The sequence below is a fragment of the Typopeltis vanoorti genome, chromosome 16 (assembly GCF_054136105.1).
Source record: "Typopeltis vanoorti isolate ZY-2024b chromosome 16, IOZ_Tvanoo_1.0, whole genome shotgun sequence".
Lineage (NCBI taxonomy): Eukaryota > Metazoa > Arthropoda > Arachnida > Uropygi > Thelyphonidae > Typopeltis > Typopeltis vanoorti.
The window spans coordinates 4,907,068-4,934,685 of NC_143564.1; the positions used below are offsets into that span (position 1 = coordinate 4,907,068).

General features: G+C 36.1%; 1 protein-coding gene across 1 annotated transcript in view; it reads left to right on the plus strand.

The window, feature by feature from the left end:
• Positions 1 to 27,177, plus strand: part of LOC150097837 (irregular chiasm C-roughest protein-like) — a 199,721-nt gene extending 172,544 nt beyond the window's left edge. The window contains exons 9-12 of the mRNA XM_090406368.1: positions 2 to 115; positions 19,579 to 19,609; positions 21,257 to 21,410; positions 26,158 to 27,177. Of these exons, the coding sequence (XP_090262494.1) occupies positions 2 to 115; positions 19,579 to 19,609; positions 21,257 to 21,410; positions 26,158 to 26,334 (476 nt within the window). The 3' untranslated portion in view covers positions 26,335 to 27,177. The remainder of the gene's footprint in view (position 1; positions 116 to 19,578; positions 19,610 to 21,256; positions 21,411 to 26,157) is intronic.
• The last annotated feature ends 441 nt before the right edge of the window (positions 27,178 to 27,618 follow it).

Consider the following 27,618-nt stretch of genomic DNA (forward strand, 5'->3'; position numbering starts at 1 on the left):
GAACCTGTAGCAACGTCCGTGATTATTGGAATTATCGTTAGTTCTGCAGTTTTTCTTGTGATTGTCATACTCATAGTCTTCTACCTTTTTAAAACCGAAAAGCTTTGTTTTAACCGTAAGTACTTTACTTAATTTGCACTGATGTTTATAAATCTGAATTTATTCAGAATTAGATTATAATGCATTAAAAATAAGTTTCTTTGAATTCATTAATTATGTCAAAATAATATTTGCGTTATTTTTTAGCATTAAATTCTAGTCCCAGCTTTTGTAGATCTGTTTGTGTATATCAGAATCTGTACAAAACATTACATTCGAATTAATTCGACAGAACAAGGCAGGGCTCATAAAATGGATACCGTCTTGTTTTGTCAAGTATTACTGTCATAAGATGGTCCAATTATAACACTTTAGAAAATTTTAACAGGCTTCCTAAACATATCAAACTTCATTCAGTTTCAGCGGCTGAGGAAGAACTATTAAGATAAATCTGCTAGCGCCTTTTATTGCCAGAGGGAGTTGAATGGAGCCCTTCTTGGAGCCTTGACATTTTGAAGATTAGTAGGCAGATATTCTTCAATCGTCATCATTGACAATCAGTTGGAACTGACAGCAAATCAAAGCTTTCAGGGAAGAGATTATGCTGCCAAGCGCCACCATGTCATGGTCGTAACTCCTAACAGGTGTATATTATATTTTGAAATAATAAGTTGTACTCTTATGAAAGCGTCTTCTAGCTTGTGCAGGGTACCTGCTGAAAAAGGCTTCTAAAATTCCACTCGGCGACTACAATCGAAACTAAATCTTTCATCAGGCTGTCTATCGCTATCGAGGCAAAGACCATTACCCCGGAAGAAATTGTTTTGGATCATTTGGCCAAAAAAGCATGCCCAATTATAGAGAAAAACGGAATGAAAGAATATTTAAAGACATTGTGACAAAAATACGGAATTATGATTAAAAAACCCTCTAAGAATCAACATATTTATTTCTAACAATAAAACAGAATTATAATAAAAAAAAACGAATATCGAAGAATCAACGTGTTTATTTCTGAAATGATAATAATCTCTTTGGATATTGAAAAACATTTCAAATTACCATCTAATTACAACGAGGCAGAATAAACAAAGTTTAAGCTGTCGACTGATAAAAGAGCGAAAATGACTGTTTTGCACTGCACAGGTTCTTTTACTTGTCTTTTACAGAGTAGAAATGATTTAAGATATCTATACGTTGCTCCGTTGTGCCCTTGCTTGTTTAACCAAACTTTCCATGATTGGACAACTGGAAACAAGGTAGTTGAATTTTCAATATCATTAAGCTGAAACTGATATTAAAATATCTCTAATCGTTCAAATAATTTCAGTCGATCACATAACGCTATTTAAATATTTGCAATTTTATTTTTTTACATCATTCATATTGGAAAGTCACCTCTAAGTTTCGCAATGATACGGGTACGAAATCTGCATAATACACTTCTACCACTGTAATTCATATTTGGTTGAAAATAAATTCTTTGTGGTAACAGAACTTGGCCTCACTTAAAACGTTTGAATATTTTGGATTTTGCTATTAATATATGCCTAGATGCTTATAGATGTTACTTTTCTGGATACTTACTATTAAAATAGGGAAATATTAAATTTTCACTTACCTACTCACACAACGATAATTCTACGAACCAAATCTATCAAAAATGAATTAGTCAAATCATTGCTGACCTTGAAGATGCAAATGGTGGCAAATGGTGACTTGAGTCACCATTTGCCACTGACAGTTTGTGGGTTTGATCTTGCTCCCATCATGGTTGGTATGAAAGTCTTCCTACTTTTTAAACTTCATTACAGTTGAACAAAAAAAAGGTAGTGGTGTAGTAAATTAATTTCACCGTCTGGTGTGACGTGTTCACCTTGCTTCATTAAAGTCTATAGAGAAAAATGCGCTTCGTCAGCGATTTTAGCCTCGTGGGTACAATAAATCAATTTAATAGGGAAAGATCTGCCGAAAGTGAATTAAAAGCGGAAGTTTTCTTTTGAGCTCTTGAACTGATATTGAAACTAATTCAGTTTCAATATGCTGGAATGTTTTAAACATTTGTACAGTTAGAACACCTTTTAATATATGTTAACAATCTCAAAACATGTTTGCTATGCATAAGTAAAAATGAAATTGAAATAATTTCATTTTTATGTAGTTATTTTGTCATCTGTTTGTACACACGGTGGGAACGAAATGGCGCTTTTGCTTATGCACTGAGATCAGAAATAGGGTGGAGCTCATTCTCAATTTCTTCACTTGTTTTAAGACATTTTTATTTGGAATCCGTTGGTTAATCTCGGTACGGTATAAAGCAACGAAATGCGAGCCATTTAGTGCTGATTTCGGAAAGAAAATTATCAGCTGCCCGTAATAAATCTGTTGCAAAAAGGAATGCTCTTGGACAAGAATAACATTTTATTACATACGTCTTTAGTATTTTGGAATGTCCATTCCCTCTTTTTGGCTTGGAGATTTCTTCGTAATAGGCAAAAGGTTGCAGATATGAATTAGAACATGGTTAATTTCGTCTTCTAAGGATTGTGAAGCTGTCACACAATTTATGCAATGACAATGAAACACTAACCTCTTTGTTTTTACTTTTCATAAAGGAAATACAGCCTTCTCCTTTTCAAGTTCTTACGGTAAAATTTGTAACAACTTCGATGGTAGTCAACATTTTATTGTCATCATCATCATCAAATTCCTGCGAAATACCCTCAAGGGGTGTACAGGATATGATAGTACTACATGAAAAAAATTACATCATTACTAACTTCCTATCTAAACTTTTCCTCCAAATCAGTCTGTTACTTGTCAAGACTCCAGCATTATCAGATCTTATATTTCTATCGTCTAAGGTATCAATCCACCTATATCTTTGTCTTCCTCTGGGTTGTTTTCCTGCCAACCTGGCAGAGAACACTTGTTTTGTTAATCTTTCCTCGCCCATTCTGTTTAGTGACCATACAATCTGAGATTAGCTCTATACTAACGCATTCCTGGATGCTGACAATGTCAAGTTCTTTCCTAATATCCTCATTTTTAATATGGTATTGCCATTGATGATATCTGTTCACGCTTCTAATCTTTCTCAGGACTCTCATATCTGCGGTCTCTAGTTTTTAGGTCAAGTGTTTTACTTCTGACCCAGCTCTCAGATCCATAAGTTAAAACTGGTTTGAAACACTGTCTTGTATGCAGTGCAGCTAATTTAGTGTTCCGACTACTTTCTCTCTTATTCCTTATAAATTTATTCAATTGACTTTCTACCATACCAGCTTTGTTGATTCTGTTGTCTATTTCAATATTTAATTTACCATCTTCACTAAAAATCGTGCCTAAGTAGCGGAAATGTTTTACTTGTTCCACAGGTTCTCCATTCACAACACAGTTGACATTTTCAACAATTCCACCTATTTTCATTGTCTTTGTCTTTTTATTACTGACCTTCATACCATATCCATTACAACAGTTATTTAAGTTAAGGGATATTACATCCCATATTGTTTCATATCCGAATATAGAAACTATATAAAGTTCGGCGAGTCCCAGCGTAAGCAAATACCTGGATAGTGCAACAGCAGGGCAATGCATAGTCCACCTGGTAGTGCAACACTGGGGCAACTCATAATAAGGGCGAAGCAAGCTCCGGTCACTGTTCTTGGTATTTACTCATAATGTGAAACCCAGCTCCTAGGAGCTGTATCACTGTTCTACATTATGAGAGAAGGTCACTACCCAGACCGGTTTCAACCTTTATTGAGGTCTCATCAGTGAGTAGGTAGACCTAGATACCAAGTTTGTAGCGAACAGAACTTACATACCCTACTATAAGAATTGCCAAGAAGGTGTCCTAATAAATTACTAATTATATAGGGTGTCCCAAAATTCACGCAAGATTTAAATTTAGCGCCATTTGTGCGGTAAAGTGTTGCCAACGAGAAAAAAAAAGACAGCGTGACAGCTGACAGTTCAGGGTTATTAAAAATGGAGCGCTACACGAAAGAACAACGCATTTTCATTGTTGAGCAATATTTTAAAAATAATGAAGGTTTGGCAGCTACAGTTTGCAATTTTCGTACAAAATATGGTCGGAATAGTGATTTAACTTCAACTGTGAAAAGATTAATTAAAAAATTCAAGGAAACTGGATCAATTAGTGATCTTATACACTCTGGCCGTCCTTCAACAAGTCGTTCAACAGAAAACATCGAAGCAGTTCGTGAGAGTGTTGCTGAGAGTCCAGGAACATCAATTCGGCACCGTGGTCTTGAATTGGGCATTTCGAGAAGCTCTCTACAGCGTATTCTCACGAAAGATTTGCATCTTTATACTTACAAAGTTCAATGACTCAAGAACTGAAGCCTACTGACCACACATAGCGAAGAGAGTTCGTTGAATGGATTATGGAACAACAACAAGTGGATGCTTATTTTTCGAACAAAATCATCTTCAGTGATGAGGCTCATTTTCATCGTGATGGCTTCGTTAATCGACAAAATTGTCGCATTTGGGGTTCAGAAAATCCACGATTGAGAAACAAATGCATCCACAACGTGTCACTGTTTGGTGCGGATTTTGGGTTGGAGGCATCATCGGTCCATTCTTCTTCGAAAATGCGGCTGGTAAGGCAATAACAGTTAATGGTGCTCGCTATCGCGACATGATAATCCAATTTTTTGTGCCTAAATTGCAAGATATGGATGTAGACGACATGTGGTTTCAACAAGACGGTACCACATGCCATACAGCCCGAGAAACAATTCAATTACTGCATGAGTCATTTCCTGGTCGTGTAATTTCCCGTTTTGGTGATCAGAATTGGCCGCCCAGATCATGTGACTTAACGCCGTTGGATTTTTTTCTTTGGAGTTTTTTGAAGTCTAAGGTTTATGCCAACAAGTCCACGACCACCCACGCCTTGAAGGAGGAAATTGAGCGCTGTATCAACGAAATTCAGCCACGTTTATGCAAAACGGTCATGGAAAATTTCGACAAAAGAGTGCGTATGTGCCAGCAAAGCCGTGGAGGTCATTTACCAGATATGCTATTCCATGCATAACCCTATACTGTATACTTTATGAATCAATAAGAAATTATAATTTTTAATTAAAAACCTGTGTTTTCTATCAAAATTATTTCTTGCGTGAAATTTGGGATACCCTGTATGAAGAGCCAAAGGCTTAATTTCACGTCGCCGAATTGAAGCCTTTGGCTCTTCATATAATTAGTATTACAAGTTATTCAATTTAGTCAGGGAATCTTGCAGACTTGTAGCGGATTTATTTAGAAGTATAACACCGTCCTCATAAAGCAAAGAGCTGACATTAACATCTCCAATTCTGATATCATGTTTAATACCACTTTCGTTCATAATGTGATCCATATAGATAATGAATAAGAGAGGAGATAATGTACATCCTTGTCTCACACTAGATTTAACATTAAACCACCTTCCTGTACTTCCTTCAATTCTAACTGCTGACTTACAACTCAAATAAAGACTAAATACAGCTTGATATAATGCCCCATTGACACCATATAACTGTAGCGTATTGAACAGCTTCTCTCTTAGCACCTTGTCATATGCCTTTTCCAGATCTACAAAACTTAAATACAGATCTTTGTTATATTCCCATGATTTTTCAACTATCTGTCGTAAAGTGAAGATCTGATCTTGACAGCCTCTATTTGGCCTGCTCGTTCTTCACCAAGCTTTTCTTACACAATTCCTCTCAACCGTTTCTCAAGTATACTCGCATAGATCTTGCAGGAACACTCAGTAGGGAAATACCTCTGTAATTCTCACATTCAATTTTGTTTGCCTTTTTATATATGGGTACTATGAGAGCTCTACTTCAATCATCGGTAATTCGTCCCTCTGTCCAGGTCATCTGAACTATGCAGTGCAGCCACTGTAAGACTTTTATACCACCATACTTCAGCATTTCTCGTCGAATATGATCTACTCCTGCTGGCTTTCCACATTTCATGCTTTTGATGGCTTTTTTTTTCTACTTCAAGTATGGATATGTATTCCTGACTGTATGCCTGCTGGGTGTTTTTTTTTTACCATTGTGCTATCACTGCTTGTTTCATTTAGCAATTTTTCGAAGTAATTACTCCATACTTCAAGGATATCTTTTTTTCTCCCATTCTCATGTCACCTTTATCAACTCCTTTTACAGCACTCTTTCTTCCATTTCTAAGCTTCATCAACAACCTCCAGAATATTTTACCACCTTCTTGATATTTATTTTCTTCTTGCCAAAGTCCTCCCATGACGATTGTTTATCTAGTTTTACACAGTGTTTAGCTTTCTTACATTTGTTTCTGTATTCTCTAAGAGCACAAGCTGACTTATTTGTCAGGAACCTTTGATATGCTTTCTTCTTTTCCTTCACTGCCTAACTTCCTATGACCACCATGGAGTTCTGATTTTTTTATCATTGCAGACAACCTCACCACATGCCTGTCTGGCTGAATCAATCAGGGTTTTTTTGAAGGCTTGCCACTGAATCTCCATTGTTATATTCCCATGATTTTTTAGCTATCTGTCGTAAACTTTGAGAATAGGAACCAAGGTTTGGTTCCTGTTCTCAAACTCTTTCATTTTTTCTTCAATAATCTTTGTGCATTTTAGTCTACAGTTCACATCTGAGAGCTGCTCAACTTTTATTCGCTTTAAAACTTTCTTACATGTTATTCTTTTCAATATGAAATTCAATTTTATCCTGCTCAAGACTAAATAGTGATCACTTCCAATTTCAAATCCTCTGAACACTCTGGTGTCCTGCACCAGGGAGAAAACATCACTATCAACAATAACATAGTCAGTGAGACTTTTCGTATATACCTTGCCTCTTCTTTCCATGTGAATTTGTGCACATTTTTATGTTGGAACATGGTGTTAGTAATAACCAGTCCATGTCCTGAGCAGAAATCCAACGGGTATTTGCCATTATTATTAGCTTTGCTCTTTTCTCCAAATTTTCCCAAAATATTTTTGTATGTCTGACAGTCATTTCCTACTCTGCTATTTAGATCCCCAACAAGGATAAATTTTTCCTTTTTCATTGTGTCAGTTGCTTTCTATAAAGCCCCAAAAAATTCCTCCACTTTTACCTAAGTAGAACCTACTGTGTGACCATAGGCACAAATAAGTCTCATTGTCCAGTTCCCCATTCTGATGTTTGCCCACATCTCTCTCTCTCTGCTTGAGATTGCCTGCCATTCAAGAAGATTAGCCTCGAATTTAGTATTCAATATGGCTACTCCTTCTTTTCCTTGATTGTCATTTCCTGATTATAACATTTTGTATTTATTGCTCAGAAAGCTCTCACCAGTTGTTGTCTTTTTTGTTTCGGTCACCCCTATTATGTCGATCTGGTACTCATCTAATTCCTCAGCTAGCTCCGTTTCTTTACCAATAAGGCTTCTTATGTTGATAGTACCGATCTTTAAATCAGGTGATGTTGAGTTTGGGTGTGTTTTTCAGATTTATTCCAATAATTGACTTTTTGTTGTTCGCCCTGGTTCCTTGGCGAAAACAACGGGGGCTTTGTTTAACCGGGCGACGCCCCAGCCGGCATGAAATTTTGTCATGTTGTACCATCAATTTGTATTTTGGTTTAAGCCAATAAGAATACAGTTTTGTCGGCTAACCATTTAGTATCCATGTAGATACCCAACAGGATGCACCACCACGAGAAGATGAGCATTGGCCATTAGGCCAGAAGTCCTGGTCTGTTCTCCGCATTCCTTTACAGGCTATATAGAGGTGTCCTCTCAGTTATACAGCTTTGCCCCTTTAGTTTAAAATCATATTTGCACTTTATTGAAGGCTGTTGCTGAATATCATTATCAAAAGTTAGAAAGTATTTGTTTTCTTCTTCTGTTAAGAACACATTATTCAAAACAATGCAAATTGTCATCATTCTTGCAATTGCGATTTTATTTCAACGAATATCCATTACTTTCTTATTTTAATTCAATTCTAGCTGAAAATTTCCTTTATATCGCATTAATACAGTGACTAGTTGTGTAATAAACGATTACTGTGCATTAGAATCAGCTATTAAAGAAAACAGCATTTCAACTACCAAAACCAACCAGGAATCCTCTCCGTTATTTTCTTTTATTTTGCTCGCGCTTTAAAATTTCTACGAACAATTAATTCACTTTCTTTAACAGGATCAAATAAATATTTGAAAATAATCGAAACAAATATAATTATCAGTAGATATTGCTTCTTTAAGTTTCCCCATCCACAAATGCTAACCGTCCTGCGTTTTCAAAATAATGTCGCGGACAAGTAATAAGTACTGAGATGGTGGAACACGATTAACGCATACATTATGCTAGCACTTCTCAAATCATTTGGGGTACTTTTTTGGTGAACCGAACAGAACATATTAACGCTGCAGATCATAAATAATTCTCAGGAGATGTGGGCAATGGAAACATAACATGTTGAATAAAGCACTGCGCAATAAGAAACTTAACTTTATTTAAATTAATAGGATATTAAATCCCACATTGTTTTAAAACCGAATAAGAAACTCAAAGATCGGAATCAGAGAGTTTTACGCCGAATATAGTATAATAAACTATAAAAGTATCGGCGACTACTAGCGTGAGCTAATGCAAGTAGTCCAAGTACGTAGTACAAACTCGGGCAACTCGCTTTTATAGTGTATTATACTATATTCGGCACGAAACTCTCTGATTCCAATCTTTGAGTTTCTTATTCGGTTTTAAAACAATGTGGGATTTAATATCCCCTTAATTTAAATAATGTTTATATTGCCGAAATGAAGCCTATTGGCACTTTATATTTAAGTAAATTAACTTTAAAGATTATCTGATAATACAAATTGATTATATAATTCCTGTTTCTGATTTCTTTTTGAGCCTCCGTAGTTCAGAAGGTATAGACGAAGCCCTTTGGTCGGAAAGACATTCGATTCCCGTCAGTGAGGAATCTTCACCCGGAAACTCGGGTTTTTCGTTTCCCAGAACAGGCAAACAGGTCCGTGAACACACGCATCTACAGACATAGGACACGCCGGAGGCATAGTGCTAATCACCTTATCCTCGATATGGTAGCGGTTAAGTGGATAGAAATCCTCGACACCACAAGGTAAAGGAGGAAAGGAATTAGAGAAAGAAAGGACTTCTTTTTAACTTCACGTACTGGTGGAACATTCATCCTTAACATTAAAAGTGTTCATGGATGTGAACACTTTTAATGTGAATGTGAATCGGTACTATGAACATACACTTTTAATGCGAAGTTAACATGACTGTCTGAGGAAAAAAGGGGATCAAATTCCTGACTTTCTCCCTGGCCTTCTTAGTCTATTTTCAAATAGTTATATTTTTCAATATATCACGAGAAGAGAGAGAGATAACTAGGGCCATGCATGGAAGTTGCATGGGTGTGTGCGTGGTTATTAAGATGTGAGCATCTTTGGAATGTGGTGAAAGAGTAGATTGTCAGAAAACAGCAGTTGTGAGTGTGCTTGCGGTGAATGAGTTTAAGGCAAAATATGCGAGGTGTTGTGCGAATATCGGTTAGTCTGAGTCTTCTGCGATGAGTCAGTCCTCTGACCCCAGAGATACTCGTAATAACGTTTCAACTTGATCACGTTTATTATATCACATCCCATCCAATGGGAATTCTTCCTCGGTATTGAGGAGCTGCCATCACTACTGATGCTTGCGATATTAACACTTTTTCCAAGATGCGTTCGATAATTTTCTCTTGAGTGACTTGTGGGTTTATTTATAAGAATAAACCCACAAGTCACTCTTGCTGTCATGCATCATCCCATGCTTCTCCATTCCTGCGCTCTAATCATTGGTAGAGATAAGGAAACATTTCGCAAGTTTGTCCTTATATTTTGAGGACAATTACACTTTATTTTGCATGCAAGTGTTCAAAATTTTGGCATGCCGTGTATATGTAGTTTATATTTATCGAAAGAAACTTCTTATAAAATAAGGTTTAGTCTGTTTTCCTTCATCCATGCAACCTTTACTGCAAATAAGAAATTGCGATGATTCTGAGTTTGTGTCGATGCAAAGTACATTTGTGAGTTTTAATGGTTAAATAATGCAATTATGCTGATCTTGAAATTTTTGGTTTTCGTCTTGCTTCCTGCGTGTCCTTTTGATAAAAAGCTTTCTGTGAAGCAGTATTATGCACATTAAATACCTCAGACAGAAATCACGCAAACTTAAGAGGCCACAATAAAATGCTTCCATTGATATTAAACGACCATTGTTTATTGATCCCTTTCTCACTGTCTCCCCACATTCTCATCTCTAATGAAATACACAATTTTTCCAAATATTGTCCCTTTTAAAATATCTACTTCATTTTCTTTCCAAGCAACAAATGCAAAACAGCGCATGAAAGGAGAATGTGCTGAGTTTTCCAGTTTACACTGCTTTGCGTTGGTTTTCTTTTTGAATTTCATCGTCCCTGAACTTAGAGAAGGATCCGCAGTTCTTGTACTAGTTAGCATATACATAGCACTCACCTTCTTCTCCTCCCCCATACATCAGTGTTTTGTTTTCTAAGATCGATTAAAGTTTGCTGCAGATTTTATTCTACTGGTTTGCTGATATAGTGCCAACCAACCGAATAAACAAGAACCTTACAAACGTAAGTTTGCGTGGTTTAGCAGTTCTGTGGGGAGTTTTCGGTATTGAGACCACATTATGATGTAATTAAAGAGCTTAATAAAATATAAGCAATTAAAACCCGACAAGTTTCGTAAGTCATAAGACTGACTTATTTTGCTTATTTTTTTTTATTAAACTCTCTAATTACACAATAATGTGGTCCTAATACTGAAACTTCCCACCAAAAAAACTTTATAAAATTCGTGATATTAATCCTGAACTAAGGTCTTAAGATATTTGGATGGAAATTTTAAAAATCCTTTATTCCAGTTCCAACTGAATTGACAGTACGTCTTCAGCATGAAGTATCTAAGCAAAGAGAGCATAGCAGGTACGCAGTTAATGATGATAATGATAATATGTGGAAGACTGGCTGCAGTATTTAAAATTGAGAGAAAGGGGTAGTGAATGCTTTATGAACAAAAATGATTCTTCTCAATTCTTCCCAAACATGTTTTCGAATTTGTGGATAATCTCTAAATCTTGCTGAGTTTAAACTGCATAATTTTTAAAGCTACTTCATTTCCTCCTGTTGTCATTTTACACTGGACGAAGAAAGTCGTTTAACACCTAAAGCTCTTGACACGCATGCATGCCACAGCGGGGTCGTTGAAGAGTAGTTATTATCCATTCAAACAATCACAGAAGCAAGTTTATGTTGCCAAAGGGAAACTGCTATCCAGATTACGTATTATGCAGTGTTAATTGGGTGGGACACGACACTGCTTGTATGTGATATTCGTCATTTCAAACCCCTGCTGACTAAAGGTATTAGTTTTGAACATTTGTCCCCAGAATTTGAATTTTGTGTCCCAGAAGACAAATGAAGTCGGTCTTCCTCTTTGGGAAGTTTTGATAATACCTGTATCTAGCTCAATGGTCAGGGGAGATATTTCCGTATGAAGGATGGGTTAAATACTGCAAATGGTGAGGAATACGGAGCCTGTATGCTGATATTCAATCACTGTATTTAGGAAGGGATGGCACGATCTTCGTCTGTTTTAACCGTGAACTTAATCCTGAGAAAGCTGACTCTCTCTTGCAGGAATTTTTATATTCATTTATAAAAAATTATAATGATGATTCAGTACCATTTAATATTACAGTATTACCATGAATTCATTAATTTTGCTAGAATTTTGCCCTCAATATGTTAAAAGCGATGTCCTCATCTGAGGACATCATTTTTGTGTGTCCTCATATAAGGCCCTTATGCATGAGAGGGTTAAATTTGATCTGGGAGAAAATGGGGGCAGGGATATACATGCTCATGTAAAAAAAAAAAAGGTGATGTTATTTTTTCTACGCGAGTAGAAAGTAGCAAATATTCGGGTTTATTCACGTATTCCATAAACAAATTTTCAAACTAAAAAAAAAAAAAGATCTTTTGTGAACTGTAGTTAAACTTGAGCCTACATTTGTCTGTGGTATCTCTTTTCCTTGAAGTGATTTAAATGTTTTAAACGTTCAATGACGATAAGAATGGCAGGGGAGATTCGTATCGTTATACTACGTTAGATTAAAAAAAACTAACCGTAGTATTAGATTTAAAAAATCGACTTAAGAGAAAGATGCGATCTCCTTTGCCATGGTCATCTTCTTAATATCTTATGTAAGGATCCAAAGATTTTCCAATCTAGAAAATTTTCCAACTTCACATTGAATATGTCACCAGGTACATCCTGAGCGCTTCAAAAATGAAACTAGGAAATCTTCATCTTCTGCATATCTACATGCTTCATAAAACAAGACTCCGTCCTCCATTTTAGATAAAAACTCAATGCCACCGGTGGAAGGGGATTCATTTATTCAAAAATTAAAAAAATAAATAATAAAAAAATACGCTCGCTCCTTTTGTATCATATAGGGAGTAGGCGAGGCTGTTTTAGTCCTGTTGTATCTAACCTTTAGATAGCGAGGAGAAAGTTCAATTTCCACCATAGCCAATTAATCAGAGAGAATTGCCCCAAGATTATCGCGAAGTATAAAAAGCAATCAGCGAAGTGAGGCCGACAAGCATCTCGTAATCCCTAACCCTGACAAATGGTATTATTCAGGGAGGTTAAAAAAAAAAAACACTGCTTGCTAGAGATCGACTAACATAAGTTATTTGCTAGAGATCGACTAACATAAGTTAGTCGATCTCTAGCAAATTCCTGCATCTCTCAACTAAATTCGAAAACTGAGAACTCGTTTCTTCGGGCAGCCTAGCGCGATGGGTGCAAACGTTTTCATAGGACTGCGTTTACCTCACCGCAGCTAAGACTACGAGACAAATGAATGATGACTGGAATAAGAAATTTTATTGTGCCACTGAAGAAAAGATACTAAATGTTATTTAAGTGTTTAAAATATTTTAGTTTAAAATTGCTTTCTGTGTATACTGAATTAGGATATAATGCCATACGAATTTACAGATTTCAAGCGTTTAAATTTAAATATTACTACTCTAATTAGAGAGCTAATTTTAACATAGCAAAGTAAAAAAAAAAAAAAAAAAATGAAAAAAATTTCACGATAATGTGTCGAGAATAAACGGACAATATCCATTGCTGCATATTGTCCGTTTATTCTGATGTCTCTTTAAAATTAAGATTAAGCCGATTTACCATCGCAAAGGTCGTCACATGCGTAATGATATTTGAACTAAATGATCGCTTCAAAATTCACTGAGCTGATGGTTTAGTGATAACGTTTATTTTGTGAGTGATGAGTAAACAGTCTGATGTATTTCGATTGCAAAATATTAAGGATGGTTATAAAACTTACCACCAGCCTCACAACAATGTGTTTTCAATAAAAATGGATTGCATTTTCAAATTATGTTGGCTAAATTGAGATTTTTAAATAATTAAACCCTGTCAGTATTGAATGATACAGCGCCGATCTCGTTATTTAGTAGCGTATATATCCATATCGACATCAAGATGGTGTTCGAAACAGGGCAAGGTAATTCTTGAAAGCCGTGATGATCTTGCCTACACAAGCTATTTGTTGCTGGATGCTAGTGATTTTTATAGAAATATTTCTCAAATTGTTTTTACTGTGGAATATTTTCGTCCACTTTGAAAAAGAGTTTAGGAACAACTAACTGCATAACAAGTGGCAGTTAGTTGTTCGTGTTCGTTTCTTGCTCCAAACTGGATTTTAGTGAAGAAAGGCGACTAAAATCAATTTGGAGTTTTCTTAATCATTAGTCATAATATGGCAATATTATGATTTAATCAATACGCTAAATTGGGCACACCAAGATAGTAGTATTTATTGAGACTATATGGCTGACACAAGGTGTTCATTTTCCCCTCCCAAACAGTGTTTACGAGTATTTTCTATTTTCTTCAAGGAGATATTCATGGTGGGCTTCTTGAGGAGAATGAAAGAGATAGTCTGATAGAATGAAAGTCTCTTATATGTGGAAATGGATATTTTGTGAATAGAATAAGATCGACTTCATTGCAGAAAACCCTAGCAGATTCGAGCCCCTCCCCTGGTACTTCAATAGGAAAAAGCAGAAGGACGCATTCTACCAGTGATGGAAGACCAAGTTTGATTCTGAAGAGCGACTTTCCCTATAAATAACGAGATTACTTTCAACACACGTTTTCCATTAGCACGCTTTGCTTGAGCCGCCTTCCCCAGTGTAAAGCCTTACTTTGAATTTTAATAACGGCTAACAGAAGCTCCATAAAAGTCCATTGGCGTGTGTGTATGTGTGAAGCCACGAACGGTTTGGATTCAGAATATCATTTAGTTTTATTATCCAATTTTAGAGATCAGTTTTAAGTATTTCTGAGGGATTATCACTTAAGATTTGGGAAGTATTGAGAAATATTTAATTCAAGTTAAAACACCAACTAGCCAGAATTCCAGAGGTACATTATGAGATTAGTGTAGTATTCTTTTTGAATCCGTGGGTAGCTTGCATTCTTAAGGCAGCGGTGGTTACTGAGGATGTTACCTTGGATGAACTATTTGGCAGTAATTTGAAATAACCAAACCACTTTTTAGGTTGTCCGAATGATAAGAATGATAAGACAGCTGCTTATAACGATACCATTTTTTAAGCAGTTTAACAGTGGAGAATGGTTGCTAAGTGCGTGATTACACCATTTCATGATGTCAGCAATCCTCGCTTAACGAGATTTGCTTAACGACTACCGCATGTTTCATCATCCATATGTTGAGTTAAGAAAAAATGTTTGTATTTTTGTTGTGGATCATGATTTGTACCAGAAACTATTTATGCGTTTCGTGTTGTTGAGCATGATTTCAATTTATTCAAGCTCGTGACACAAAGAATGACCGTCAAGTATGCTTTACCCCCCCCCCCCCCCAGATTGGAATAGAACATGTTTTCATGAAAGATTTAAATTCTGTTAAAATTTTCCTTATCAACTTCCCTTATTACTATGAGGATTTCTAAACAGCAAAGCATCACAAGACAGAATTCTAAAGTTTAAAGAAAATTAATACTCCCTATCTTAGTTTCCTGTTGAATCGAACTCTGAGCAGTACATCTTAGTCTGAATACAACTGACGGTCTGAAATATCTTGGAAAGAGGAAATACTTCGATTAAATTTGATTCCAAATTTCAAATGCTTGAATTATACAACAGAAGATGGTGTTGTTTAGAACACAAGATCATCTTGATCAGTACTCTTGGATGTTTCGTGTCTTAAACACAGCTTAAAGTACAGTGTTATTGCAATGCACTAATACTTTTAAAAAGTGAATTAATGTAACCATGACTTCTTTCAGTCGACTTAGCTTTAATGTGTTTTTTTTTAAATGGATGCTTAACAGTAATTCTCACAATGTTGCTCATGATTATACTGATATGTATTTGTGGATGATGCTGATGGAGTTTCCCTGGATATCCATTTAGTTCTACAAGGATGCAGTGATCAGTCACAGTTTGTGAATTCCATACTTTTTTTATCGAACGCCCTCTCTGTGTACACACAAACCAGAAAGAGAAGACAGAAGGTTTGGATGTTTTTGAAAACAAAGCTACAGCTATCCACCGTATAATTTATTTTTTTATTTGTTTCTGCTTGAATAGCTGGAGAATCTGGAATACTGAACTCCTATAACGGCGAGCAGCAAAATCATACAAGACAAATTAAATTCCATTTAAATCTTTCGAAGGCATAGTTAATGACCCTGGTACCTAATCCTTGGTACTTACCGGTCTTTATGACCCACGTTTAACTTGATCTCTCAAACCTGTCCAAGATTGGATTTAGTGTGTAAATTGCGTCTTCTTCTGGCCAGTTTGCTTGGTTGCGAGATGTTTCCGTCTGAATTTCCTGCAGCTTCTGGAGACCAATTAACTTGCCTTCTATGGAAGAGGTCTGAAAAAGGTTATTCGCATCCTAAACCAAATTTGAACTCAAATGTTACCAACGAGGTTTCGTCAAAATATTGAGCTACGGAAGATATCGCCGCCCAAATACATTTTAATTCTACTAATTACTTCGCTTAAACAGCTCTTTGAGAAAACCCTCTTTTTTATAGAAAAAAGGGCTGGTTGTTTGTGGAATCACTTTTCAAGAGTACTGCAAGCGATTTTATATCGTTTCGCCATTATCTGTCTGTATAAAACCAAAACAATTCCGTTTGCATATTGTCACAGTAATTCATAGCTTGACCGCTGCATCTAGAGATCAAGCTATGAACTATTACGACTTGTAAAAAAAGTAGTAACGTTTCGCAAGTGAGCTGTATAACTTGTGAAGAGAAAGGTTTAAGTTGCTGACAAAGGAAAAAAGAAATAAAAGCTTTTTTTTTTTTCCTACTTGTAAAACTTCGCCTTGGCTTAAATTTAGGTCACCACAACTTTGGCAAATACAAAGTTACATATTTTTAAATGGGGCTATGTTCGGGCTGTGGACGATCTAAGATTGGTCAAAGAATCTGAAACTATCCTGATCGTGCAATCACTACAGGCGCACACTCTTAATCTCTGAATATCGTTGATCCTCTGTAAGGCGAATGTTGATCGTTTTGAATGTATTGTATATTAATAAATAAAAGTAATTATTCAGCTGATTTAATTATATCTTTTCTGCTTTTAGTATCCTTTTCCTTGAGGTATTTATTTGGTCATTTGTTTCGTAGGCCACATCTAAACGCTAACCGCACGGGTGCCTTCTCTCTGAACACAACTAATGTCTCTTCACTCTCATTTCTTCTGTAAGTACGACTGTTTAACACGTTCAACTTCTTCCCTATCATTCGCACTTTCACTAAACGCATTTAAAAGCACATGTGGTTTTAATTCTAACTAGAAAATGTGTTATTGCAAATTTGTTATTGCAAGGGATTATTAGCATGTTGAACTATTTAATATTTCTTGGTTCGCAGGAGCTTCACAGATTATGAACTTACTAACACTAAGTCGGCCTACGAAAACTATTATAAGCATTATTCAGTAAGCATGTACATGTCTTGCACATGTACATGCTTACTTGTGCTTGCACATTCTCAACTTGCAGTTTTGAAGAAACATTTTCTGTTTTGCTATTTATATTTGCAACGGTGAATAAACAGCTTTTGTTTGTGCTTATGTTTGTATTGTATGAAATGTTTTCACATTGGAAACAAAATGATTCTAAATTAAATAGAGATATTCTTCCTTCTTCACTCAGTGTGTTGCTACGTACCAAGGTAGAAAAAACGATACAAAAGTCAGCACGTTGTTTATAAAGAGAACAACGATTACTCATATTTTTCTGATCTAACGTTTGAAATCATTGCAGAAAAAAAAAGCAAACTGTATTTATTAGCAACCTAATTTATTCCTTTGTTTTTCCCTTCTGTCTTGCTTGACGTACTGATATGTACACCATGGATACAGTGAAAGATTCTAGTGCAAATTGTAATGAAATCCGATAGTATAGGTTTCTTTAATTGTTCTTTATTTAGAATAAGAATCTAAAAGTTAAAAAAAAAAGTTCTAGGTTGAGACACAAGCACATAAATTCCACGAAGATAATTCCAGGTTTTCATGGTTCTTAATTGGGTCAAGTTAGAATTTAATTCTATCCTGTACCTCATACAGAATACCACGTGGTCCGCTTTCCGAAACCCGTCCTTTTGGATTGAGTTCTTCGCTGATGTACGTTTCAACGTAGACCTACTACTTCAATTTTGTTAGTTCCACATGATACAGTTGATCACATATTCTGTCTCACATATTTAAATAACACACAGCCCGCCCCACTTCCGATTATAAGAATATCAGATGTTGAAAATTTTATAGTAATATACAATGAGATAAGATAATGAACTTAGGATTAAAAAATAATTTCTTGGAGAAACTGTTTGCATAGATGATAATTGATGGGGTTTTAAATCTTGGCTGATCTTCAATATTGCCTATGAGAGACTAAAAATCAATTCAGCGCAGGAGGCCTTCAACTGGTTTATAACGCACCATAAAGTTCTTAAGTCAAATTTCTGTATAATTTCTTCATGATACAGAAATTATGATTTTTAAATTTTTCATAATTTCATCTTCGTAATTACTATTATTTCGAATCGGAAACAGGAGGATCACAGGAAATTAAAACTTTACAAATTGCTCTGAAAAACCCAGTCAGTTGGATCAAAATGTACCCGAAACCTGATTTTCATTGGTTTCCACATCGTTGTTGAACTTACTGGAACTCACAAAAAAACTCTTCATTTTCTGGCCCTTTGGAACAGGAAATGGATAAAATGTGGTCATGATCGATCCTGGATAAACATTACCCACAGAATGCTATGAATATATTCATGAATAACAGTATTTGTTTTTTAATCCATGTCGAAAATTTCCAATGAGTCCAGCCAATGATTCCCAATGTTGAATCATCCCTGCTTTTCTTTTCTAACTATACTAATGAGCTGAGACAGCTTTGTTCATCTTCGAAAATATAATTTTAATACAACCCAATGCATGAAAGATTCAAAATGTATATAGACATTGGACTCCGAGTTAAAATATTTAGGAACTGTTTTCAAAAGAGTTGGGTTTGTGTCATTTAAGAGTTCTCAATAAGGGAAGGTGACTGACTTCTTATACTAGTCTGGAAATATCCTAATCACTTCTAATATTTCTCAGAAATCTTTTTTTTTTACACGGTCACTTCATTTACAGTGTTCAACATGCCGCCGTTAAGACGTTGTCGACTCCATGTTATTACTGTTTATATCTGGTGGCTTTTCATATTGCTAAATGAAGCTACTTGAGTGTTTAATTTCCTTCTCGGGCGTGGGTTATTAGTCCACTTTCGACCTTACCTGGTGCGAGTTCTTCAAAGAAAGTTAGTAGCATGCACACCAAATGGCACACGAAGCCTGATCATTCATGATAATAGCCAGCCACTGGCCGAAATAATTTATTTGGGATACATTTTTTTTGTCCGGTGATGTTTGGCTATTAATGATAATGACCACTATTACTGAGCCATTCCGAACTACAGCCGTAACATATATAATGTAAAAATGATACTAAGTGTGGAAGGTCGTAAACTGTAATATCTGAAGTAAAAATATCACAAGACAGGGCTACCGCTACAGATGTTTCGCTCTTTTTGTTCCACATAACCTTCATACTGCGAGATCGTAACCAGACCCATCAGAAATGCAGAACGTTTTTTATTTCGAGTTAAAAAGCCGCTGATTCCCTTGAGTCAATAGGAATGTTCCTAATTAGAATAATAATCATTTTTGATGTATATTAATGCATGAGCTGTTTTTCTCTAATATATTAACTCCCAAAATTTGACTGTTTAATATTTTCAGGTATCTTGCTGAGATTTTGTAATTTCTGATATGTATGTTTTGTTTTGCAGGCACCAGGGGGTACAAACCGTCGACATTGCGGTGAGTTGCTTGGTTCAAAATTCTTTTAACATAAATATTTGTTATTTTAGGTTATCATAAATAGTTCAGCACACCATATATTTTAATAATATATATTTTAATAATATATATCGTAATAAATGTATGGAAAACATAGATGTAAATAAATAAAAAAATGAAATCGATTCTATGAAAAAAATTTGAAAGTATCATTTTAAATAAATTCTGGAAATCGGATGCTTTTTAATCTGTTTTAATCCTAAGTGCTTTACGTTACACCTTCACCCTAATCACGTGAATTGAAACAGAACATGTAATGAGTAGTATTTTACATACGAGTGGGGGATTGTATGTACCACCGACTGACTACTTGGTTCTACGATGGAATGAATGAGGACATACTTTCATCGCATCTACTATAAGAATACTTGCAATAAATGAATACTTGCACTGTTCACGTTGATCTTTAGATAACAAAAATCTTCGGGCATTCTTTACTGGAATTAAAAGCTTTAGGAAGGGATTTTTTTCTTTCAAATTCTATTTATTGTCATATTTATGCATAAGAAAATAATTGAAGGGCATTAGCTGCCTTTTTATTTTTATTTATTTTTTAATATTTTTTTTTTATGTTGGGCCCATACACAGGAGGGTTGGTTGGTCAACCTACAGTACATTAGTACCGTGTATGGGTAGTGGGTGGGGAAAGGAGGAATTTGTTTACATTTGATTTGAATGACTTTAAGTTGTATTCCTTGGGAAACACAGCAGGTGGGAGACTGTTCCACCGTGCATCAGTTGCAGGGATGAAGGAGGAGGAAAAGAAACTTGTTCTGTTTGTTTCTAGGTGTACTGTGAAGCGATGTTGTGCAGCAGCTGCACGTGTTCCAATGAGCTTAGTACTGAGTGGGGGAATTATTGATGTTATTTCAGATGAGCATTTCCCATGGAAATATTTGTAGAATAAACATACTGCAGAGACCGATCGTCTTTGCGAAAGTGGGGGGAGAGAGTTGCTAAGGGACGGATCATTGATAAGTCCAATTGCTCTCTGTATTGAGTCGAGCATTTTGAGAGAGCTTTTAGCTTAGGTCTAATTTTTTCCCAATCATATTTAAACAAATCCTTTAACTAGGAAGACTTATAATTTTAAAAGAATACATGTTTATTTTAAGCAAAATTTTCTCTCAAAGCAAAGTTTCTATATTAAGAATAGTCCATCCCCTTTTTAATATAAAATCTAAATGTATCTCATGATCACCCAATATGTGAATGGTCAAACTAGTAAGGTGGCCTTGTTAAATTATATTTTTATGTTTGAGAACATATTGCCCACAATATCAACGTATTCAAAAATATAGCTAAATGAAGAAAAATCTAATTTTCTTGAAGTTATTCTAATAATATTATTATAAAAAACCGAAAAAAACAGCACCAGCCAATCCAAAAAGATGTTTGCTGAGTTGCCCTAATTTATTTTATACCACGAAAGCGAACTATAACATACATTTACCTTTACAAACTTTCTGAAAGGATTTGGCCCTCCTCTTTAGCTGCTTAAGATTGCTCAGAGTATAAACTAAAAACTGATTTTCTCTTTCGTTCTTGCTTTGAAAGCAATGTCTCTGATGTATGCAAAAATGAACTTTTCCCCTTCTTTTATTTTAGTGTTGTGGAAAATGGCTGTCCAGCAGAAAATCAGCAAAATGACGTCATGAACACCAGGGTTGGAGACATGGGTGTGGATAAATACCGTACTTGTATTCATAAACCAACTATTGCCACTGTCAGCGAAGAAGCTCTACAAAAAGACAACGTAACGGTAAGATGTTCACAATGTCTACTTGAAAACCAGATAATGTTTATAAGTATATAGATAAATATTTTTATTATTATTATAACTAGGACATATTATGAACAAGAAACACGCACCCAAAATACCATACAAATTTAATGAAACACAATATATTCGTTCACGCTTCCAGTTCAGCGACACATCAATACATTCCAAGTTATTGTGTGTGTGTGTGTGTGTGTGTGTGTGTGTGTGTGTGTGTGTGTGTGTGTGTGTGTGTGTGTGTGTGTGTGTGTGTGTGTGTGTGTGTGTGTGTGTGTGTGTGTGTGTGTGTTGTGTATCATATGTAACCAAATGCATGTAATGTACGTATCACATGTAAACAAATGTAAGTAATGTATCACATGTAATCAAATGTATGTAATGTTACAGTTACATACATTTGTTACAGTTATAACTGTAACAAAACTATACAATATAGAGTGATTATATATCCATTGAGAAAAAAAAATAACAGTGTCTACATGGTGCCAGAAGACTCATCGTGGGAGCTCCTACATTGACACACTATTCATTATTCGCATAATACCGACCATACGTCTCCTTAAACTCATTCAAGGATGAAGCACAACCACCTCGTGCAACGTATTCCACACATTCATCACCCTCCAAGCAAAATTCGAGTTCTAACACCCTTGTTAACCACAATCTTGCACAATTTTCAGGGATAACCTCTCATTCTCTCTCTTCATGCACTGTACAAGAAAAAAAACATTTAATAACTTATATGCTTCCATCATATATCGTCAGCTAGTTTTTGGGGCCCACAGACCTTCAATATTTCTTCATAGGATACATTCCACAGCCCTGCAACAATCTTCGTCACTCGCCTCGGATCCCCTCCACCATTCACCGCCAAGGAATCCAGGCGACCTGAACTGTGTATAGTTTTCCAGATGTGACTGCATTGATGTCTTATAAAGTGGAACAATCACTTATCTATCCCTGCTTGTCAGTGTTCTTCAACAACCATGTAATTTGATGTGCTGCTTTGGCCACCTTTGCAATATGCTTTCTAAACTTTAGTTCTCGGTCCACAATAATTACGCCTCTATTCCTAGAGGCTACAGACAACAGTACATCCCATACTGGAGCAAGGATACCGAGGAACTTAGCCAAATACGAAAAAACTGAAGACACAACTATTGCTAAGGAGCTCATAGAAACGCAAGACAAAAACACAAAGAAAAGATGGATCTCAACCATCCATAAACTTACATTCACCAAATCTAGCCGGAAAAGCTGGTCACTTCTGAGAAAATTAGGGGGGGGGCAGAACCAACAACATACAAACCACCAGAGATAACCCCTGATCAAATGGCTAATCATTTACTGAAAACCTTCAAGATAAGTCCCAGCTCTACCAGGAAAATAACTGTGCAATTTTCCATCTGACAAAATCAGAAGATAACCTAGCTTCCTGAACTTGTACAGCTAGTTTCTCTTGAAGAGGTACAGAAAGCCTTAAAACTCACAAGAATGGCAAGGTTGCAGGAGTGAATGGTATTCTCCCCGAGTTTCTAAACGATCTTGGCCATCGAGGTCAAACATGGCTGGCCGCCCTTTTCTCAAAAATTATAACAACTGGAAAACTACCAAAACTGTGGCGGGAAGCCAAAATAATTGCTGTTCCCAAACCAGGGAAAGATCCAAATAATTTCAAAAATCTACGCCTATCTCCTTGTTTTGCTCCCCCTTTAAAGTCTTTGAACGAATTCTTCTTAAAACAATTTCGCTACTCATCGAAAGAACACTTCGGATTGAACAAGCTGACTTCCGCCCGGGAAGAAGTTGCCGTGACCAGGTTCTGGCCCTGACAACACAGATTAAAGCAGGCTTCCGGAAGAAATTTTAATCCGGACTCATTTTCATTGACATAACATCAGCTTATGACACAGTCCGGAACAGGGGCCTTCTCGTAAAGCTTAGCAATATCATAAGGCACAAAACAGCTTTTTGAATCCATTCTCTTCAACAGAAAGATCCGGGTCCGTATTGATGGAAAAAAGAGCAGGCCCAGATTCTTCCACAGGGTTCTGTGTTATTCCCTTTACTATTTAACAGCTACATGTGTGACTTACCACATACCAGCTTAACACGTTCATTGCCAAGCTGAAAATTGGAATTTCGTGTGGTGGCCAATTTTTTTTAAATTTTTTTATTTAGTTAGCGACGTCTACGCGATAACGCGTGATCGGCCGTTCGGTGAGAACTCGCAACGCGCGATATCGCGTGATTGGCAATGAACGTGTTAAGCAAATATATATATGCTGATGATCTCGCGATCCTAAACCGGTCTACCTCCTTTGCCAACCTGGAAACAACCTTGAACACAGACCTGAGCATTTTGGAGGTGAACTTCAACAGTGGTACCTGAAGTCAAATCCACAAAAACTGCGTCCACAGCAGTGGCGGTCGGTGAAAATTTTAAGTGGGGATGCTGCATATACAAAGTAAAATTTTTTATTTTTTTTTTCATAATCAGTAACCAATTTATTAATAAATAAATTTGCATATTAAAATTGCTTTATTAAAAATATTTTACCCTCACCACGAACACACACCAATAATAAAAGTTTTGTATCTCACAGAAATAACGCGCTCAAGCATACAATTTATCTGAAGCGATACTGCTCAACGGGCAGTGTCGGATTCACTTGTTACGTGCAGTGACAAGTACAAACGAATATCGGCGAATCTAGCGCCGCAATTGGCCGAACGCGATAATTCCGACACTGCGTTAGATCGTAGTGCATTTTTTTCGTGTAACGATAATTTTTCATGTAACGATAATTGAGAAAATATAATTCTTTTCATATATTCAACAGTGACACTCGTCATAATTCGGCCTTGTATCTATAATACATAAATAATTATATGTTATTTCAACAGAATAAAATAAGATTTACAAAAAAATATTTCATCCTCACTACGAACACGCACCAATAATAAAAGTTTCGTATCTCACAGAAATAACGCGCGCAAGAATACAATTTATCTGTAGCGACATTGCTCAGACAGCTGTGTCGGATTCACTTGTTACGTGCAGTGACGAGTGCAAACGAATATCAACGAGTCTAGCTGCAGTTGGCCGAACGTGATAATTCCGACACTGCGTTAGATCGCAGTGTATTTGTTTCGTAATCTAAAGAGTTAATCGAACAATTCCAATTATTAACTATTCAATCAATGTCGAAACATAAGCTGTAACCTTTAGCACGTTGTATTGCATTTATGTAATGTTGTAAGCATTGTTATTATTTATAAACACAGACAAAATTTATTTTTTTAGAATTTTTTCCTAGGGGAGGGGTTGCTGCAGTGTCGCAGTGCTGATGTACAAGCTACCACTGGTCCACAGAATTCCACCTGAACAATGCAGAGGCGAATCGACACCTCAACCTCTCTTTCTGTGGCAAAATGGTAGAACACGAGCCTCGTCCGAAATACTGGGAAAGAATTGCGAATACCAACATTATAGACATCCAGCTAAACTCTACCATGCGCACAATTAGTGGGACATTGAGCAGCACTCCCTCTCACCTGGCTGCCTGCCCTATGTAACATTGCTCCACCAGATATACGGAGAAGACGTCTAGATTAAAATATTTGATAAAGCAATCAGCAACCCGCGCCTGCACCAGACCCTCATAAATCCACTTAGACTTTGCATAAAATCAAGAAACCCTTTCTGGTCCATGGACGCTCTTTTCACCTGCCTTACCATCAACACCTGGCATGTAGAGAGAACACTCTTCCAACAAATGGTTTCCTGGTTGAGGATGCCTGTGCTCGGCAGCCTGGTTTTGCTCTTCCTTGGAATATTCGGTCATCTATCAACAGAATCAGAACTAACCAGGGCTGATTTGGCTACCTACTGCATAAGTGGAGATTGTCAGACCACCCTTATTGTGATTGTTCCCTTGTGGCCCAGATGATCACTCATGTTGTGAATGACTGCCCAAGGCGCCAATTTCATGGAGGTTGCCTCCAGGACATCCAGGAGGTGAAAGATGAGGTCCTGGATTGGCTTTCTGGTCGGTCTGGACATTGAGCTGTAGCTGTTTTTGCCATAAGAATAAATAAATAAATAAATAAACTGGAAACATTAAGATTGCATGTACATTAATGTCTGGTTAAAGTATGCATCAAATAATTTTATATTCATCGATGAGAGATATCAAGACGTGTGCTTGACAAAATAATGAAAACTATTCCTTAAACGTGCTAAAATGGAAGAATAGTGATGAGTGATGGAAGAATTGTACGAGTGATGTTAGTTTGCCCATCCACCAAACTGATCATGTGCAACAGTGGAATTTTTTGCATTTTTTTTCATACAATTTTTTATACATTGTATGGAATCTTATAGTAAAGAAATACCATTCTTTACTATTACTTTTTTGTACCATCAGAAATCCGTTGAAATATTCATCTTCAGTGTGCATCGTATAGGTTGCAATTTGCTTAGCTCTGTTTATCATCAAAATCCTTTTCATTACGTGAAAAATGTGAATGCTTAACAAGTGTTCATTCTGTTTATTGTATTGCATATGATTGCTTTTGTTATATGAAAGTTATTTTATATGAAAGTCTTTTTTTAAAACCATAATCAAATACATTATTGATATGTTCTAACTAATGGCTAATGTTTACTTTCTACGTACAACTACTTGAAGTAAAAATCACACTGATTTCTTTATTTCTTGCTTAGTACGTCGGCGGGGCTAACAACGACAAAGGAAGCCTTATGTACTGTAATTTTGACCATTCTCCTCAGCACCCAGATGTTCAGGAAACAAACCACAGTATTAGTGTTTCAAAAAACGGCTCTAGAAGATACTCCGACAGTTCATTCCAAAGCAAACAAATGGACCACGCTTATATTTAGTGCATACACAAAGCAAACAGACAGACAAACAAACAGTAAGCCACAGAAGAGGAAGAGACTATTACAATACCAAAGAAAGATGCATGAACGTTATAAAAATACATTCCTCGTTTGATTTTGTTTCCCTGTAAATATTAGCCAGGTAATCTTTGTGTCGTGTAACAATGTAAACTCGTCTTTGTAGCCTAACCAAGTATTCCGCTGTGTGCGCGAGTCAGCCGCTGGCACAGTCGGATGTCCATTGAGTCATTCCTTCATTTGTGGCCTCAATAAATTATTTAAGACCAAAATCAACTATATTTTTAATCAGAATATTGTGATGAACGATTGAGTGTTTTCGTGTACACGAACTGGACTGTGATTACGCTGTTCCATTCTACAACCAGTACTACTCACCAGTAATTAATTTCCGAGCTGCAGCTGCACATAACTCCCCCACCCCACCTCTCGTTCCCCCATTGTAAAAGGACTTTCTCACGAAGTGCATACATATTTCTTGTCAATTTTTATTGATTGCAGATTTCTTATATCTTAATCAACCAGCAGTATTGTTATATTGTGTAGAGAAGGACTGGTGGATTTGTTAAAAAAAGAAAAAAAGAAAAAAATCTGAACACTTTCAGTCAGATAAGTACAGCAACTCTGCTTTCTGTTAACTTCGAACTTTTAAATATATGAGAAGAATGTAATTAAAAAAGCTGTATATTTAAGTTTACGAAAATGAAGCATGTATTATGAACGATGTAAAATATTGATCCACTAAAAGAACTGGATATTTAAAATGTTATCCTTCCTTTATGGAAGAGAGGAAAAATAAATCTTTTAATATAGATTTAGTTAAAATCTTTGTTTCTTATTTCTATTGAGTTTCTTCATTGATGAAACAATTCTCAACGGTAAGAAGAAGGAAAATTGTAATTTACTTAAATCAGCAATATTTTACACAATAAATGGCTATACTTCGACCCAAATCCCAATAAAAATGGGCATTGGAATCAACCTGTTTTGCATGGCACAAATTGCATCCATTGGTTTAAGTGCACTTGATTTACATACCATTTTCGTAGTGCCATTGTGTTTACAAAATACTTTCAGAGATATTTGACACACGTAAGGAAGAAATGAAATTAGGCCATAAAAAGCATAAAACTTAATGTTTACTAATATCCACCAGATAAGTAAGCAACTATACCCATCTGGTAACTAAAGACTTCCCCGCAGTAATAAGTTGAAATGACCTTCATAATCCAGCTTCATCCATCGGTGTCCATTGCCGTTTGTCCT